The sequence below is a fragment of the Phocoena sinus genome, chromosome 5 (assembly GCF_008692025.1).
Source record: "Phocoena sinus isolate mPhoSin1 chromosome 5, mPhoSin1.pri, whole genome shotgun sequence".
NCBI lineage: Eukaryota > Metazoa > Chordata > Mammalia > Artiodactyla > Phocoenidae > Phocoena > Phocoena sinus.
The window spans coordinates 108,786,357-108,806,852 of record NC_045767.1 but is presented as its reverse complement, the minus strand read 5'-3'; the positions used below and the strand labels follow the sequence as shown (position 1 = coordinate 108,806,852).

At 45.1% G+C, this 20,496-nt stretch overlaps 1 protein-coding gene across 1 annotated transcript in view; it reads right to left on the bottom strand.

Annotated features, from left to right (window-relative positions):
* The window catches only part of GATB (glutamyl-tRNA amidotransferase subunit B), a 74,737-nt gene that overhangs the window by 42,514 nt on the left and 11,727 nt on the right, over positions 1–20,496 (bottom strand). Inside the window, 3 exon segments of the mRNA XM_032632822.1 lie at positions 803–925; positions 1,338–1,536; positions 3,885–3,998. Coding sequence (XP_032488713.1) covers positions 803–925; positions 1,338–1,536; positions 3,885–3,998 — 436 coding nt within the window.

Here is a 20,496-nt window from a genome sequence, read left to right as displayed (position 1 = left end):
GTGCTCTGCGAGTGGCAGACGTTTTTTAAAAGCCCCTGGGAACAGAAAATAGGGGAAAACCACGGGAGAGACGGGCATTCAGGGATGTAAGAGTGGGCAAAGCAGTGCTAGGAAAGGCTTATGAAGAAACTGGGTTTGACCAAAACTTGTGATCTTTGTATCCAATTTGCAAACACTTAAAATGTATAATTTCCTTGATCCCAAGTTTTCACATTGTTTCTTCTGTTTAATTTCCTATTATATTTCTACTGAATTTCAGACTTTATCTCAAAGTTAAAGTTTTGTGAAATCATAACCTTGGTTTGTAGTCGATACAATCTGGCTTCAGCTTACCTGGATGGAAATTCTATAAAAGGCGGAAAGAGACCCAGAGGAAAAGCATCCAGTAGCAATGAAGCACTGCCCACACAGAACTCACAAACTAAGAGCTACTGTGCATACACACAGGGTCTTCTGAGGACGATGAAGCTGTTCAAACATATTATTTTATTAATTCTCACAACATCCTGATGCAAGAGGCCAGGAGGACACCTCCAGTCCCTGGACTCCTAATCTCACACTCTTGGGCTCAGCACCTCTGCAGGGCCGCTGTTTGTGTGTTTATTTTTGGTCGGGGGCTCAGAAAAAAATTCAAGGAAAATTCTAAGGAAAAAACCCCAAAACCCTGAGGTAGAAAAGGCTGAGAAAAGGATGCAAACAACCCCACTGTAGCTGCTGCAGAGAATAAGACGCCAGTGAGGAGAGAGCCCGGGAGTAGAAAGGGAGATGGGGAAGAGGCGGGCACTGCTTCTGTGGCTGCTACCTGCCATGTTCGCCTGGCTGGTCCCCAGGGCCTGAAGAATCAGCTGTAGCTCCCTGATGGCTGCAGCCGCCTCTTCTCCACAGGACATGTCAGGCTCCAGGACCACTTCCAGAAGGCCGACCCCTACCAAAGAGAGGCAGAGTCAGTCTGACTGGAGCTCTCCAGTCTGATCCGCAGATACATCAGGCTGAAACTTAGGAAAACCCTGCAGCACTGACAGGCCCTGAATCGTTTCACTTTCCCCACACTTTTGGATTTTTAACTTTGGTTCCTTTCTTTTAATGTCTGCTTCAGATGTCAAGCTGCTGGGTCTGTGACTAGGCGGCGACGCTGTCTCGTTTTAGGGGTGGGTTAGTTGCAAGTACATAGAAACCACAGTCCTAGCCCGGCTCTCTAAGCAGCTCTGCCAACACCAACACTGATATTCCGATCGCCATTAGTCAGGCTCCAGGGCCTGTCTCCTCAGTTGGTTTGGGCAAACTCTGGAGGGGAAGGGAAGTGGCAGGAAGGAAAAATGGGGACTCTCCAAGCCTACCCGCTCTATTCAAATCAATGAGCGTCTGGGACCGCAGGCTGTCATGGAGGCTTTTGCCGCTGTCCTGTTCCAGCTGGATCTGCTTGACCCCCGCTGTCTTGGTGACCATCTGACTCCGCCTCTTCCCCACACAGACGCTGTACACCAAGCTCCCATTCACAGCGATCGGCAGCCTCTGCTGGGTAATCTGGTAGCCGGCCTGCACGCAAATGTGGGCCAGAGTCACTCGTCTGTAGGTCAAAGCTGGGAACTAGTTGATCATTCCTTTTAATGTCATAAAACTACAGACTTACTTAAAACCACAACAGAACAGAATAGGAAAAAAGGAAAAGGAGACACAAATCAGTTTACGTGCTGCAGCCGTAATTTAGCCTGGCCTCTTCTGGCTTCTCTGGACGCCCCTTTCCCCATCCCGGAACCCACACCCCCAATAATGAAGCAGTGAACAACGTGGATCCTATCTTCCCTAGGGAGTACCATTCTGGGGAATAACAATAATCTCTCTGTCTGAAGCCTCTAAGAAAAGAACGTATTGTTTCCACTAAGCTCATTAGCTCAGCCCTGCATCTGATTACTGGGCTCCTGACAGACCCTCTTACTGGAAGTGCTGGCTAAGCATCCTGCCATCTACTCTCAGCACAGCTAACACCAGTTGCTAGTGCAGTGAAGCTGGATTTATTCCTGCTTTTCGAGCTCACCAGTCATGTCAGCTGCCCTCCCTGACCCGACTTCCCTTGCTCCTTGAGCCAGAAAATGCTGTGACACTCATGCCCGGCTAATGCAAAGCACAGAGTACTAAAATACTGATGGATGTTGCCAGAGCTCCCTCGCCACCTTCCAAGTGGGGAGGAAGAATTACTTTCAAAGGCACATGTGCATCAACACACACTAAAGAGAAGGCAGGTCAGGACGGAGAACTGGGGAAGAACAGAGAATGACACTGACACAGTTAGTGTCCCCTGACACGGTTCTCGGTACTTCACACCATTTAATCCTCAAGACAACCCTAGGAAGGAGCTACAGGGCATGGAGGGGTGAAGGGCCTTGCCCAAAGCCACAGAGCTAGTAAGTATCAATGTCAGGATCTGGACTCAGATGGTCTCACTCAGAGTCTGCGCCCCTAGCTACCCGGCCAGCATTGTTCAAACTTCAGCTGCATTGGAATCATCCGGTAGAGTGGTCAAAACAAAGATCTTCTGGCTCCATCTGAAGCGTTTCTGACTGCACGTCTGGGGTGGCGCCTGGGAACTTTTATGTCTGACACGTTCCTAGGAGACGCTGATGCTAGTGGCCTAGAGAACACACTTTGAGAACCACTGCATTAGGTCAATTTGCTCTCTGTGCTGAGACAGGAAGTCTCAATCTGTGAAAATTAAACTCTGGGTAGGGCTGCCAAATAAAATACAGATGCTTGGTGAAATGGGAATAATTTGAATACGTTATTTAGATAAAAACGAATCTTTTTTTAGTATAAATGTGTCTGTCTCATGTAATATTTGGCAACACGACCTCCAGATTATCTGAGCTACCTGGGCAAGAAAATCCAGAAAGCCAGAGTTAATAAAACATCTCATTTTAGTCACATATTGCTAAGTCTCCCACCTGAACCAAACTCGTTATCACTCTTAAAAGATGAAAAAAATGCAGTTTAATTCTCTCCACCCTACCAAGCAGTAGAATTTACTACAAGGCTGGCAGCCAGAGGGAAAAAAGCAGCAGCAATTGGAGAATTCAGGTTCCAGCTGTATTTTTTATCTAATTCTACTCCTGCCCTCACCTGCTGAAAACAGCTCACCCCCCCCCCCCAAACCCCCGCCTTCAGTTTCAGAGAGAATAACGTGAAGCAATATCATCACTACTGATTTCCTAAGCCTCAAGAAGGGCCACACTTACTATCAGAGGCTCAGAGCAAATCAAACATTATTTAGGGAAACACACTTGACATTACAGTTTTGGTTCAGTTCAGTATTATGAAAAATTGGCTCTAGTTCACACTGGCTTTCCTCTTAAAGAAAAAACCTTTCTAATTTTAAGGAAAAAGCAGGTTAATATTGGGTTTACTGCTCGGCCAATTACTGCCGTTCATCCAGGCTTCCGGTTCACGTTTCTGCTTGCTCTTGCCCACTTACTCAGTACTTGGGGACGACATGAATGTCTGCAGAGGAGCCGGTCCTGTTACTGGGACCTCCAACTTAACAGAGGGACGCTCTCGCTCCATCTCCGGAGCCACAGGAGGCACTGACTGCTGCATCAGCCACGGAAGTAGCTTCTGTCCTAACGACAATTAGCACCAAGCCCCACAGCTGGGCTGAGCCTGAGAGCGCGGGCTGCTTCCCCTCCGCAGTCAGTCAGGAGCGAGCCGCCAGAAGCAGAGCCGGCGATCAGGACCCTGGCATCCAATCTAGTAAACGTCAGGGGGCACTGGCTTCATCAGGCCGGGCAGGGCCTCCCGCTGGGATGGATGGAGCTCTGGCTGAAGAGGCACTCAGCCCCAGCTCTGGGTGGGTGGACAGACGGATGGATGGACGGAGGGCAGAGCATACTCACAGGGAGGTCTGCGTAGAAGTAGTGCTTCCGGTCAAACAAGGACCTCCTGTTGATGTGGCAGTCCAGGGCCAGGCCGGTCATCACGGCTGCTTCCACACACCGCCTGTTTAGGACCTGGGGGGACAGAACACGCGGCTCCTCTCAGACCCACCTTCTGAACAAACGCTCCTCCGCCGAGCGGACATCCTCCCCGAATCTGGCCATCCGGCCCTTCGATGGGCATCAGCTCTGGTTCTGTGTAGGCAGCTCGGCTTACAAGCCGACTCAGTGTATCTGGAGTCGGAGCTAGTTTATATAAAAAAGAAGATGCATGCGGTGGTGGGTCCCATTGGGCACCTAGTAACTGCCACATCGGGGGTCCTTCCCCCCTACCCATACCTGACATGACATCAAAGTTAACAGGGAAGGTCCCAGAAAAGCTCAGCAGAGTGGTTACTACAGGAAATAAACTTAATGTCACTGCCTCTGCTAGAAGAACAAGGAGCCGCTCAGAACACCATAGGAGGCACTGATTCCTGAGAGGAGGGTTTGAGAAGCAGCTCCTCCAAACAACCTTGGTGAGGTTGGGAGGACACTGTGACACAGAAAGAATGAACTTCTGGAAACGACAGGACTGCAGCCATCTCCTCAAGGGCTGGGAAATGCCGCACTCCTGCCTCCTACTCTCGGTCCAGGCCTGGCCGACTCCCTAGAAGTGGAGGCTGAGCGTGCTCCCCACTCACCTCCCCAAGCTGCTGGTCCCTCCAGGGCTCCTGGGGCTCCTGAGCTCCTTCTGGATCTCACCCTGTCTCGCTTTCAGGAGCAAAAGACCAAGAAAGGGCTGGCCAACTTTCTGGCCCCAAGGGACGTAAACAGCTCTTAGCACTTTGGTGGGGGGCGGGGTGCGTAGGTGGCTGGAATGAGGTAGACAACTAGAGATGAGAAGAAAGAGCATTCAGCTCTGGAGTCAGGTCCAGACCCCACTTCTGCTGTGCAGATGTACAGCTGGGGGCTGGAAGCCTCAGTTTCCTCACCTCTGAGAGAGGGGTTCAATGTCTACCTTGCAGAGGGGACAAAGTCACAGCTGGTAAATCTCCTCCACAGCAGGAATTCAATACATGGTTCATTTTCCCTACACCGCTTCGGGGCAAGTTTTGAGGACATTATGCTTGCTGATGAAACATATTTCTATTTTTTATTAGATTATTTATGGCATTCTTTAGTGTATTTACTATGTTATTATCTACGTAGGACTTTCCAGTTAAGCTTTTTTACATCCGCCGTTTTATTTCAGCCCCACAGCAACCCTATAAAGAGGGAATTTGTATTATTCCAATATGTCAGAAAAAGAAAAAACTAAGGCCCAGGGAGACCAAGAGACTCACTGGAATCTCAGAGCAGAAAATGTTAAAGCCAGCTCGAGAGTCCGCAAGTGCCCTTGCCCAGAGGGTGACAAACAGAATAGAATCCCTGTGGTGCGGGGACCAGGCACCCAGACACAGGCAGGACTTGTTGATCAAACACGCAGATTGTAAAAACAAATCTGTACAAGAAAATGTAAGAGGTGTCTCTACTCATTGCAACATACAACCCCCAAAAGAAAAAGCCAACAGCAAACCTCCCTCCTAATAACATCATCACGTGCCTGGTTGTGGAAACCGGGTTACAAAATGGAGCCATCTCACAGCTTCCATTTGGAGCTCTTCATTCTGGGGCCAAATAATATTGTCAGCTCTGCATTATAATGGTTTTTCACGATAAGATGTGTGTGCGGCTGTGAACAGGATGCTCTAATTATTGATGTTTTCACTTGCTAATGTTGGCATTTTTGCTGAACACTTGTTACTGCAATACAAACAGAGCTGGTGGAAGATCCTGCCAAATCCAAGCCCGAAAATCTGACCCGGGTCAAGGCACACGAGAACCTGAGGCTGGGGTCCCGGCCCCGAGCCCCACTCCTCCGGGGCTGGGCCGCGGCATGGGTGTGCTTAGAAGCTGCCCGACTGGCTGTCTGTCCAGTTCTTGCTTCATCACTCTCACTGTTTTCTAACCACTGCTTCCTCTCTCATCTCTGTCCAGTCTGCCCCTTTGGGGCCAACCTGCTTCCTTCTAGGCATGAAGAGAGCCCAGGTCTGTTTTGCTTGCTAATTTCTGAGTGTGCATTGCTAATAAACACCCCTCACCTGGTGCTGTGCGGGAGTGAAGAGTCGTGGGTGATCACAGACTCTCACTGCCCCTGCATGCACATGAGTACATGAGCACTTGATAAACCATCAATTTCCAAAGAATAAGAATTCAGTAAAACACACAAACATTACAGCAATATTGAATATACTTTCATCTCTTTGGGATGATTTAGAAGGCTTGGAGCACTTCAGGGTCAGAATCATAAGCATCAATCATCACCACACTACAGTTGCACAGAAGGGCTAGTAAATAAGAGAGTGCCAGTTAAAAGAATGCCAAGAAAAAAGAATTTATTGCGATCCTAGTCAAGCTGCTTGTGACAGATGGAGGTCCAGGTCAGCATGTTCTGAGGAGAGGATGCAGAATTGGAAACTTCAACTGGGGCTGTCTTTATTCCAAAAAATGTCTTCAGTGTCTACACAATACTAGGCTTTAGGAATGCAGAGGGACATAGGACTCCGTTGCTGGCCTCAATGAATGTGCATTGAGGACATGAACCTGCCGGCACATCCTACATCCTTTGCAAGTTCATGTTCCACGTGAGGATGATCCTGCTAAAAATGCAAATCTTATGGCATCTGTTGCCTAATATCATTCAGCGGCCCCCATGTCCACATGATAAAGGCCAAGCTTTTACACGGTCTAGCTCCAGCCTCCATTTTCAATTTTATCTCCTATCACATATCCCCCCACCCAACCCCACCCCACGGTCCAGTTCTCCTGTAAACCATGCTGATTGCTGACTTGCCCTATTCCTACTCACAATCTACTGAGATGTCACCAAGTCTGTGCAACGTTCCTTACGCTTCTTCCTATGTACCTCTCTGACCTTCTACATGCTTCCATTTGTGCTTGTATCACAGTGGATTAGATGTGTTTACATATATTTCCACTAAACTAAGTTTCATGAGAACGGGAATTGTCTGTTCAGCCTTGGACCCCTGGAGCCTCATACAGAACTGAAAGGCAGTGGTGCTCAATGTGTGTTGAACTCAAATGAGGAGGGAGGTGATGGGTATCCACGGAGGGTCTCAGAGAGGCAGTGATGCCTCACTCTCCTCCAAGGTGTTACCTGCCACCTGCTGGCCTTCAGACTTATTTCTGGAAGTGCTCTGAAGTGATGACCAATCACGTATGATACGATCAAAGAGGTAACTCAAAAACTCCAAAGACTAACTTGTCCTGAAGAAGCCTGTTACAGAATTTTCTTTGCAATTAACATAAAGTGACTACAAAGGAGCTCACGGCTAACCCCAACAGCTTTCGTGTGGAAGGAAAGCAATGCTTCTTGGAACTCACACAGCACAACTGTCTCAGGTGAGCCTCAGGACACCTCGCTCTGCGTTCGGGAACCATCAACAGCAAGTGCTGACTGCACTCAGCCTGTGTCAGGAGGTGTGCTCTGCGCACCACACGCATGTGCCATTTAATCCCCTCGGTGGTCCTAGGGCAGATACTCTTATAATCCTCATCTTACCCATAATGAAGGGAAACACAAGAGATTAAGTAACTTGGCCCAAGGCGACACACACGGTAAGTGGCAGAGCCAGGATGTCAGACCCCCAGAACCCAGGCTCTAGGCTACACTCATCGTAAGCCTTCAAAGAATGAAGTGCATTAGTGTTAGCTCTCAAGACCCTAACTTCAGGCCATAACTCTGCAGCAGCGGCTCAGACCAAACCCTTCCGTTTCCAGTATTTTCTTCCTGCCAGTTTCTACCTGCATAGTCTTGTTTTCAGATGTCAAGCTCTTAGAGGGTGAGCCTCGTGTTCTTTGAACTTTGTAGAACACTCTGTACACAGGCTCTGGCATGTGGGAGCTGGAGAGTGAGTGGACCTACAGTTTTTCTCAATCAGCAGGGGATGTTGTATTGCTCGACTTCTGAAACCTTTAGACACAAGCATCTGTGAAACGATTTATTGAATAAGTGAAGAGCTAATTCCTTAATCGGAAGTTAAGAAAGGTATGAGAGGCGGAGGCAGGAGATGAGACAGCCAATAAATGTCATGACCAGCAGAGAGACTGGGCATATCACGGCCAGAAAAAGGATACAGGGTGAGGGGGGTAGTGAATGGTTTTTTAAAAAGAATCATCACTTGTTCGGCTTGTTTGAAAAATAAGCAGTCCTGAAACCGTAACTTGTGTGGAACCTAAAATATATCCAGCGCATAAGGCAGCATAAACAGCCCAGAAACATCATGAGACCTCCAAGGACACGCTGTGACCACAGTATGAGAAGCAGTTTTCGAGTTTTAAGACTTACTTAGCCTAACCAAAGAAACATTTCCTGATCTCTGAGCACAACAATCGTTTAATCATTTAATGACAACTCCCAACACATACAAGATAAATAATCAAGTAATTCATATTCTACTTTCTTAGTCTGTCTTGATTTTTTCCCCTCCTCCCAAATCCTCTGATTTAATTCAGGCCTCCATTCAAACAATCCCCCCTCCAATCAAGAATTCTGCACCTGCCACCTGGCCAGGTGTCTCTACCTCCACCCCCAGCCCTATAATCTCTCCTCCACACCCATTCAAGAGTGATCTTTCTAAAGGATAAATCTGTTCATGTAATTCCTCTGCTTAATATCCTTCTTCCCTCCTCCCCACCACCGAAAGGATAAACTCAAGTGCTTGGCGGAGTCTTCAGTGCTTTTTGTGCCTTGGCCCATCATTGCCTCGCTGGCTTCCTCTCCCTCCACTGCCCCAACCCGACAGATGCTTGTGCAGCCCGGCACGTGACATGCTTTCATACAAACTGCTGCTTCTGCTGGGAACGCCCTTCCTCCTCAACGACTTGAGCAAGATCTTAGCACCTGGCAAGACTCCCGGTTGACCCACCAGTACCTCAGCGTAGGTATCCCTCCTTCTCAGCTCCCGTGCGCTCTGGAAAAGCACTGGCTCCCCAGCCAGGCTGAGCTCCCTGAGGGCAGTCAACTCATTTTATCTTCTTTGAGCCATTACCAAATGCAAACCAGCTGATTAAACATTAACTGAGGTAATGAATAATTTAGCATTCCCTTTATCAACATCCCAAACTCCATAAGCTATGAAATAAAAGCAAAACTGTTCTATAAAATGTGTCAGGAAAAAGCAACCACTCTTAGCATGTAAAATAGAACAGATTTCATGCAGAGACCTTATTACACAGATGACAGACGAGCCAGGATGTCAAAAAGGCAACTTAGAAGATTCTCAGCAGCAGGAAGACACTCATACCCCAGGGATGGAGGGGCTGGGTGGGGAGAAGCAGAAGCAGTGGACATGACCTCTCCACTACCTGTGATGCTGACAGAGGAAGAGGGAAGGAGAAATTCCCCGTTGCTTCTTTCCTCCCAGCTCCAGTCTTTCATCAGAGCCTCCCGCCCAACCAGTCGGAAGCCAGCTGATGGGGGCGGGTTGGGGGAACACTAGGACCGTCAGCCTCCGGGAGCACATGCCCCCCCCATCCCCGTCCACCCTCCCGCCCCCCGGCAGTGATACTCAAAACAGCGGGGCGAATGGTGAGGCGAGGAACTGAGGAACGCAGGCCACGACCACACAGCAAATCCCATCCATTTTTATACTCACTTCTATGACTCCTTCTTTTGTTAAATATCTAATTGATCAAACGATGCCACTCTCAAGTCTATCCAATCAACATACAAATGAAAATCTTGTGGACTCCTTTTTCACATACGGGTATCCAAGAATTACGAAATATCACTAATTTATAAGGAGGATTTGTGATAACTCAACTTGGGTTGGACCGAACTCTAAGGTGACAGTGACTATTAGGAAACGATTTGCTAAGTAAGTTCACGGAATGAAGAAGACTCCATAACTTATTCAGTCAATAAAACATTCCTTAGGATTTTAGCACATTTACGTGAAATTCTACAAATTACAAATAAATCAGTTCACAGAAGTCAGTCTTGGGGACCTATGCCAGGAAATATTTTGTGATACACTTCAAAGGAGTAAAACTGCATAGTCTTCAAAATAGTTTGTAGTTCACACCATTTCTCTCCCCTTCCTCCTTTACCCTCAACTGGTGACCCAACAGTAACATGATACCCAAAGTTAGCCCAGTGGGTACCAGTACCTCCTTAAAAAATTGAGGCAACATGACAAGACTAGTGTAACTCACTGAAAATCCAGTTAGCAACTCCTCTGGATCATTCACACAAAGACTCTAAGGTGATGTTTTACAAAAATCCCAAGTGGCAATTACTCTATGAAATTAATGCTATACATGACAAACCTGATGATTAAGATATAGCATGGTAAATGCTTTAATTTATGGAGAGAAAGTAATTAAGATTTATTAAGTAAAAATAAGGCACTAAAACGTGCTTTTATTTTACTGCTAACCATAAATTTGTCTCAAAGCACGAACTCCCTCTGATTCATATTCAAAGCGAAAGGTCCCACACAGATAAATTTTCATTATGGTAAAGAAAGTTGTTCCCCATCCCATCGCCTCCTCCCACCACATTCCTTCTCATCCTTGAGCTCTTTTATCATCACCGGATACAAATACAAACACTTTGAGCACTGATGACTAAGCTTGCTAAAACTGCTCAGTTAAGACAATTTTTTAAAAAGTGGACTCCTATCATCAAAAGTTACCAGGTTTCTGTAGATACTAAATATTTATCTAGATATGCCCACATAAATATATATGTTCTTTACCTCTAAACACGGGCATTGCCTCAGGAAAAGGAGAACGTGAACGCAACAATTTTTCTTTTGTTTAAATCCCTCTTTCACAAAAGGGAAAAAAACATCAAATATCCATCACAGGAAACAATTCTTGTTCAAAGAGGAGGGGTGTGGTCTAGCAGTTTCAGGGGTCCCTCAGCTCCACGATCCTCTCTGTTCTCAGCCCTCTTGTACCAATTCCACTCCCCAGGATGGGTCAGGATCAAGGGCAAGGATATTTCCTTGGTCCAAAGTGCCAGAAGGCCCACTCTCCTCACTTGGGATTCCATTCTCCTCCTGCCCCCGCCTCCCTGGCAAGGTCAGGTGGCCTAGGGCTGGTACCCACGCTCTCCCCACAAGGAAGGGCTGGAGAGGGCAGCCTAGACCAGCTTGGCCTTTGACACTGGAGCAATCCCTCTTACTTTTCCATGCACCATTGGGATACTAGGACCTGACATTCACCTCTGGGCTTGTAGGAGAAAGAAGGGAAAGATCCAGGCGTCCCTCTAGCCCAGGGAAAAAGAGCTCTCACGTGACACAGCCTGGTTTGTTCGGACTTCACTTTGGGGTTGGAGGCCAAGCCAACTACTACAGTGTTCACTTGTGGAGCCTCAGACCTGGCCAGGGAGCCAGGTTAGAGAGGAAGGTTTGAGAATGGTTGGCAGCCAGTGAAGAGCAAGACTGGGAGTGCAGGTTGGCTGGTCTCCGTTCCTTGTTCCCAGAGCACTCTGGGCAGTTACTAGCACGGCAGTTATCCTGATCTCGAGAAGACAAACTGGGTCGAGACTGAGTCTGAAAGACCTGAACCTGTCTTCTCTCTACATCAGCTGTGTGACCCTGCACAAATCACCTAACCTCTCTCAGCCTCAGTTTTCTTATCTGCGAGGGGAAAAAAATAACTATTTTGCAGGATTGTTTGGTGAATTCCATAAAATTACTCGACAAATGGTATTCAGTACACACTAGTTTCAGAATGGAAGTGTTATTAAATGCAAAACGCCCAAATCAACTGAATCTTTCATATGCAAGCTTTTCTAAGAGGCAAGGGAATCTAATAAGAAAGGGTCTAAACAGTTCCACAGACCCATTAGTCTGGATTTACAATCCAAAGTACGGCACAACAGATGCTGAAATTACGTATTATGTCAAACATCATACTTCCCGCTTAAATGATAACCAACACTTTTGTGATAATTAGTTTGTTATCTGCAGAGGAATAGAGACCATATTTCTTAACGCCTCAGGAAGCTTATATGACTTCATTTTCTCTGTTTTATCGTGAAGCAAAATAAACCTGTGGCTGGAAAAAGCTCCCATTCTTAAGTGAGAGAAACTACCTTCTGACAAGCTGAACAGTTAGACACCAGATAACTGAGTCCATTTTTACTGCCGTCTCACTGTTGCCCACCACATATCTGTGACTTCCTGTCTTCTAAGATAGCAGCTACTTTTGAAATTCAAAGAGAGTCTGTGGAGAAGAGATGTAGAAAGGCATGAAGGAGACATGGGAATCACGTTTTAAAAAATCACTATCCTGCAGCAACATGGATGGACCTAAAGATTATCATACTAAGTGACCTAAGTCAGAAAGAGAAAGACGACGACAAATGCCATATGATATCACTTATACGTGGAATCTAAAATATGACACAAATGAACCTATCTACAAAACAGAAACAGGCCCACAGACATAGAGAACAGACTTGTGGTTGCCAAGGGGGAAGGGGGTGGGGGAGAGATGGAGTGGGAGTTTAGGGTTAGCAGATGCAAACTATTATATACAGAATGGATATAATAAACAACGTCCTACTGTATAGCACAGAGGTCTATACTCGATATCCTATGATAAACCATAATGGAAAAGAATATTAAAAAAGAGTGTAGGGCTTCCCTGGTGGCGCAGTGGTTGAGTGTCCGCCTGCTGATGCAGGGGACGCGGGTTCGTGCTCCAGTCCGGGAAGATCCTGCAGGCCGCGGAGCGGCTAGGCCCGTGAGCCATGGCCGCTGAGCCTGTGCATCCGGAGCCCGTGCTCCGCAATGGGAGAGGTCACAACAGTGAGAGGCCCGCGTACCGCAAAAAATTAAAAAAAAAAAGAGTGTATATATAACTGAATCACTTTGCTGTATGGCAGAAATTAACACAACATTGTAAATCAACTACACTTCAATTAAAAAAATAGTTTGTTCAGGGGGAAAATATAACTCCCTTTTTTAAAAAATTAATTAATTTATGTATTTTTGGCTGTGTTGGGTCTTCGTTATTGCGCACGGGCTTTCTCTAGTTGCAGCGAGCGGGGGCTACTCCTCGTCTTGGTGCGCAGGCTTCTCATTGTGGTGGCTTCTCTTGTTGCGGAGCACGGGCTCTAGGCACGCGGGCTTCAGTAGTTGTAGCTCATGGGCTCCGTAGTTGTGGCTCACGGGCTCTAAAGCGCAGGCTCAGTAGCTGTGGCACACAGGCTTAGTTGCTCTGCAGCATGTGGGATCTTCCCGGACCAGGGCTCGAACCCGTGTCTCCTGCATTGGCAGGCGGATTCATAACCACTGCGCCACCAGAGAAGTCCCAGTAACTGTCCTTTTTGAATAAAACTTTGGGATTGGGCCAGGATCTTTAATGCAGAAAGATTTCCCCCAACTTTAACTCTGAATATTTGTCTTTCTCTTGTTATAGCTTTTAAGAAGAGTATATTACTATTAAAAAGGCTAAAGCATACAAATCCATTCATTTTAGATCATTGCCCCTACACTGAAACTGCCACATCTTTTCTAACCTACCCTAAAATTTACTCCCAAGACCTAGAGATTCAATGGAATGACAAACTTTTTCATATTAAGAGTAATCAGTGATAGTGATAAGAAACATTAATTTCATGAATGAAAAGCTCTAATGACCCAGAAAGAGATCTACTTTTATCTTTACATAAAAGGTTAGTACTTAGTTGAAACCTCTGACTATTGCTGAGAAACAAAGCAACTGGCTTGAACCAACTGAACTCTAAAAAATGCTAGCTAGGTATTCACTACTGGTATGGACAGGGAAGTTGGATAGGGAACAAGGCCTGTGAATATCGAAAGCAATTCCTAGAGACACTTGCCATTCTACTGAAAGTGCACTAGCTCTGTTCCTCAGTCCCAGGAATGCCCTGAGGAGTGAGCCTTTGGAAGAGTCTATCAGGACACAAGTTATCAGGAAGAAAAAACCATCCTGTATTTTATGCATCCAGTAGGTATACGGCATCTCGTTAGAGGCTTCACGGCAAGCCATGAAATCATGGAGGCTAAAAGGGAAAAAAAAGAAAAAAGCCAAACTTTTATAAGGCAGACCCCCTATTTCCTTAGTTATGTTTGCTTCAAGAGTAGGTAATTAAAGAACTGGCCTGGATTCTAAACAGATGTCAATGTCATGAAAGGAAAAAAAGGGAAAGCAGGAGGAAGAGAGTGGGGAGAGAGAAAGAAAGGGAAACGACAAAGAAAAAGAAAAAATGAGACTAAAGAGTCATGACAGCTAAATGTGGTGTGTGATCTCTGACTGGATCCTGGGTTGGGAAGAAGTAAATAAAGGATAATACTAAGATGACCATGAACTGTGTCTTGGATAACAGTATTGTAACCAGGTTAAGCTTTTTTGAGTGTGATAATTATACAGCCATCAATAAGAGCATGTTTTTGTTCCTAGGAGACAGATGCTGAAATATTTGGGGGTGAAGGGCCATGATGTCTGCAGCTTACTCTCAAATGGCTAATCCAAAGGGAAAAAAAAATCTAGGTGCAGGATGGACGTTCAATGTACTATTCTTTCAACTTTTCTATAAGTTTGAATTCTTTGGAAATAAAAGGTCTGGGGGAGGAAGAAAGGAATAGATAATTCTTCTACCTAAGAGGATGGGGAGATGTTACAAGCCTTAAAGTCAGGAGGAGAGCCTAGAGGAGGCTGGAGTTATTTAAACTGATGCTAACTTGTAAACCATACATGTGTACTGGAAGCTCCCATTCAGCATTGCTGAAAATCAGTTGTAGAAAAGAAAATATTCTACTTACTATAATGTCTAAACTTTCCTATGCTGTCAACACATTAAGTTCCTTGTGTAGATAATGAAGTATATAGTACAACACTCGTAGGACTATTAAGTATTTCATTTTACATGTGAAAAATCTGTTAACGGGGAATTCTGTACCATCTATATGGAAGTATAGACAACATATATATAAACAAGAATATGAAGGGAAGACGTGTTCTTTTACCTGGTAGGAAAATAATTTTCTCCAGTTATATCTTTTCTAGCTGAAAAATACTTTTAGCGTCTCCCAAATTTGTATAGGTATCTTATTTTCTGTTAATGCTTCCATTCTGTTGCCTCACTATGTAAATATACAGGCAATTTCTCAATTTGTGCTTCTCTGAAATACATCTGTGATGAAGTTGTCATTCATGCTGTTGTAAGCTGTGCCATTTTAAGTGCTGAAACCTACTGGCCACTATAAAATAGAAGTACTATCTGTATTAATATTTTAATGGTGCAAAGTTAAGAATATGAGTACCATAATAATAACAAGTAACATTTACATGCCACTTGAGAGTTATGAAGTGCTTTCATATACAGTAACTTCTCTGCATAGAAGTAAAAATGGAAAAGAACAAGAAATACGTAAATAAGAGAGCTAGCTAGCTGTGATAAGTAAACAAAGGTTATGAGTGATGACAGGCATCTTAAATGTTTACAACCAGCTATAAAGGAAAAATTCCCTGTTGTGCTGTCAGAAATGAACAATTAGCAAATTCTGCAGAAGGGAATGAAGTCTAGTGCTTTATGCTAAGAATGGGAACCAGGCAAGTCTCGCTTCTATTTTTAACTGGGTTCCCGACCTCTTTGTGACCTTGCATAAGTCCAGAAGGCCCTCAATTTCTTCTCCTACCAACTGGGGTTGGAGAACCAACCTTGCTCACTTGGGTGGCCTATGAGTTGGCAAGCATCACGGAAAATTCAAGATGCTGTTGACAATCACATATTACTGCCTGTCTGCATCTCCTAAGAAAGCTGCAGAGCATGACAAAGACTCTTGATTGACTATGCTTCCTGCTTTTATACTTGAGAAAAGAGATTCATGCATCAAAATTTGGAATAGAGTAATTTTAAGGCTCCTGGGAACACTAACGTTTTCTGATTCCCACTTATTCTCCCTGCCCCAGCACCCAGGCCTTATTGTAAGGATGCAACCAGTGGTGGAAGGCTGGGAAACATGAAGGCTCGCTAGCAAGAACCCTCTGCCATGAGTAACAAAACGCTCTTTAGAGGAGCCCAGCCTGACCACACTAACTATGCCAGAATCACCAAGCCTATGCTTGTCATATTTGGGATGCCAATGGCAAATGACTTCTTAACTTGGCCAAGGTTTTTAAAAGAGCTAAGGAGAAAAATTCCCCAAGATGCTGCAGTGTAGAGAATAGCCAACTTCTTACCCCAAACTAAATATGAAGCTGAAAATACATCTGGAGATGGTCAAGTAAGAAAGGTCTATCCCAACGGCCTCAGAAGACAGGTGTATATACCTGTGGTGTGGAGAAAGAATTCCACAGAACCCACCCCAAAAGAGTATCTCACACCTACTCCCAGATGCAAGGCAGACACAGTAAAACTGGCTCGGGCTAATGAAGGCAGAACTGGGCATCCTCCATTCTCCTGCCCCCATGTTTCCATGTGGCTGGATTCTGCTCTCTATTCCATATTCTTTTGTCCTCAAAGAGGAGTGACTTTTCTGACGAGTGACTTTGGGAAAAGGAATTGAGCACAAGTGGTCGGCTCCTTATGGCCCAGCATTTTTATTACAGGCTCTAGTAGAAATCACCAGAACACAGCCCGTCTCAGCTCTTTCTGATCAGCATGCCCCCCGAGCTGGTATATTCTGGTTTGCTCTGGCCATGTGATAAGCCTTCTGCAAGTGAAAGGCCTATGGTTTTGGGGGAGCTGAGTTTAACTGAGGCAGAAAGTACTAGAAGCCATTTGGATATATCATGTTACATTTTTCAATCAAGCTGTTATCAGTAATGAAGCTGGTAGGTTCATCTCCATTTGTCTTAATTCTATGCTGATTTCTCAATTGGTTCTGACTCAAGATGGGAAGGGAGTATTATTTTTATTGATGCCCTAAAACCGCACAATATCTTCCTGGAAACTCTTTTCTAGTACTCATTAAACCAATCCAGAAACCCCAACAGCACCACCAATGACTCCACAGGGCAGAAGAAACCTGAGAGCGCCAGCTGCCGTGGCTGAGGATGCATGCCCTGTGGGTGCAGAGCTTTTACAGGTCTGCTGCAATTTTTTAAGCTCTGGAACTGTCCGTGGAAGAAAAACGAATGGTACCCAGCTGCATGATTTCAGGCTGCATTTTTATTATAGGCTTCTAGCGTAAATCACCAGAACAAAGCCAGTATGAGCTGCTTGAATGGCAGAGACAAAAACTATGTCACAGAACAGTGTTAGGTAATTTTTTAAACTACTATATATTTATATCAACAAAAGACCTCTAAGCTTTCGTACTCCTGGGCACCTTTGGTAATGTGTTTTTAGTTTATTGTCTACACATTCCCACCTCGTTGTTTTAGCATTACAGACTTGTGGGTGCAGTGGTGTACCAAATTCATTTTAAACACTTAGGAGTTCTAAGTAGAGCACTATCTTCTCTAACAAGGGCTTGGTGTTATTGTACTCAATGTCTCATCCAAGGGCATATTCTGAGGGGAAAATAAACCTGCCTAATGGGATGTGGAAATGGGAGAAAAGCCCCAAGCCCAATACTGAAGGTGTCTTGCTCAGGAGTGAATCTCTGGGGAGATGAGGGTGCTGCCTGGAGACGTTCCTTTCCCAGAACAGAGCATGTGGCCGCGTCAGAGTCACCTGCGGAGAAGGCCAGACGAGGTCCCTCAGGTTCCCGGAGGCCGGGGTGGAGGGGAAAACAACCCCTTGGCTTCCTTGTGGGTTCCCTCCACCAAAATCCACTGTCCCTCTTAATTCTACTGTCTTACTTTTTGTTTTCCCTTGAGAGGAACAAGATGGCATCACCATTTCCACACAAAGGTGAAGGGAACAATTAATTTAGGCTAAATTGCTTTTGGGAAGTGATAACCTTTAAAGGCAATGGGTGAGAGTGTGCATCCTTGCACAACCAGAGGGAATTTGGAAAGAGCTCAATCACTTGCTCTGTGTCTGTGATACGAGGACAGATAGGATGAGCTGGGAGGTGTACAGATCTCAGCCTCAGCTGCAATCAGAAGGGAAGGATATCTCGGTGGCAGAGGAAAGGACGCCTGAGAGAAACACAAAGATGCCTTTCCTGTCCCATTCGGAGCCTAAGTCGCTCACCTTCACAGCCTGGGCTGCAGACCCAGCTACATGGTCACACCCTCTGTTCCCTCCTGTAAAGTTTCAATTGTAGTAAAGTCTCAGCCCAGACTCAGGTTAAAACAAAACAAAAAAGTCTGCCCTAAGAATTGATTGCCACAACCTGCTCTCAGGCGAACCTGGGGTTCTAATTTACTAACTCTGTGGTCAGGGAACCCCCAAGCTAAAAGATAAACATGAAAAATGGCCTGGCTTAGACCTGGGGTATCTGGCAAAAGCCAAAGTAAAAGCTCTTTGGAGAGATTCACTCTTACCCCAACCAGAAGATCCCCACTAATAAAGTTCTGTCAAACATGACTTCATAATCCAAAATACAAAATACAACAAGAAGATCATCTACCATTTGCCAGAATCAGCAGACACACCAAAAAGCAGAACAAGACAGCCCAAGAACTTCAGGTAACAGAATTTCTGAACACAGGCTCTAAAATATTTAGATTTAAAGTTGCCAAAGAAATGAAGAACTGAATACATGAAAAAGGAACAAGATATTTTCAAAAAGACAGGAGAGATTAAAAAGAGAAAAACAGAATTTCTGTAAATAAAAGGTACTCTCAGTGAAAAACAAAAAACAACTCAGTGGGTATGTTAAAGAGTAGAGCATATATAACAAAGAGAGAATTAGTGAACTGGAAGAAAATGTAGAGAAAATTTCCCAGAATGAAACAATGATAAAAGATTCTAAAAGAATATTTCATTATGGCTATTATTTGCATGGTAAAATGTATAGCTGGGAGCTGCCCAGAGTCAGGGCTGCTCTCTTAGTTGCGGGTGGAGGGGGTGGTCTGGAGAAATCCAGTGTCTGGGGCACTGAACTGGTAGCTTATTAGGTCAGATCTCCTTTCACCCATTCTTCTTTGGAAGCAGCACTCTTTTCCACTTTTCTCTCACCCCCAGATTTATATCTCTCACCTACTGGACACTAATAAATAGCACATATGATCAGCATCAATGCTGAACAGTCAATGCCTGTGTGTGTGTATAGTATGTGGACATACATCTATTAACATTACCACATATACACCAGTTGATGGTATCCATGTTTTGTAATATACACATACCTGCAAAATAATAGCACCTACATTAATCAGACTTCCAACAGTTATGGTAGAACAGAGACTGGAGGCTGAGCGTTAAACTGAGGTGAGAGAGAGAGAGAGATGGTCTGCACAGGCATAAATTTCAAACAGACTTGATGCCTTGCTGAAATCTTGCCATTACTGGAAACATTTGTAAATTATGAACAAATAGACTTGTATATCTCAAGACGTTTTATCAAACAAATATATTTCCTTTCCTATTTTTCTTCCCATTTTGCATCTCACATACAAAATATTACAAGTAGAGAGTTGGAATGACATTGATAAATAGGAAATAATTGACTCGAAGCAAATAACCTAAGATTCTGTCTATAATTCTACAGACAAATAATGATTTAATAAATTAAGGGAGATTCTGTATCAGAGTAAGGGGTCTTATTAGGTCAAAGCAATGAGCGAAGCTGAATGCCTGCTAATAAAAACAAAGAATGTTGTCCTTGGTTTAGCTGTAATCCTGCCTACCAGCAGGAAAATAGGCTGAGTAACCTTTTCAGTCTGAAGATTTATGATGGGATTCCACATAATTATAAAACTAAAGGTAAAATAAGAAGATAAAGTGCCTGTAGTCCTAAGAAACATTCAGAAGAAGGGTCACTAATCAGAATGGAGAGGGGAGGTTGTAACCACCGGTAAAGACAGCAGCCTAAGTGATACAGAGCTGGTGGTGCAGACATGCTGGGGTGGGGGGGACATGGGGGATGAGGACAAGTATTATGTCTTCACACACAGACATTTACATACACATATAAATGTATAAATACACACAGCCAAGCTCGAAAGAAAGGAAATCTCCTGGGGCCCACATCACCCAGGGGTATAACTGCAGGAGACAGAACAGCAAAGGGGTTAAGAGCATGAACTTGGAAGCCAGACCATGGGGTTTGAATCTAGCTTGTCCACTTACTTTCTAACTGGGATAATGACAGGAGCTGCCTCATAAAGTTTATGAGGTTAAAATAACCACACGCACATAAAGAAAGCACTCAGTAAATGTTAGTTGACTCTACTACCATCAGCATTGTTAACCACACTGAAGAGACACCAGTTGTTGGCGATTTCAAGCACCTGTGGCACAGAAGTCAAGGCTGGCATTCCACTGGGGGCAGGGAGCCGGGAGCCACAAAATCTTGGTCCAGCCAGAAAATCTTGTGCCACCAACTGAGGAGCTGATATGGAGGAAGCCACCCACCTAGAGTCCCTGGCCCTGCTCCTGGCGTGGGTGTGGGCTTGAAGGGCGGCACCATCCAAGCAGTGTGACAGCTGG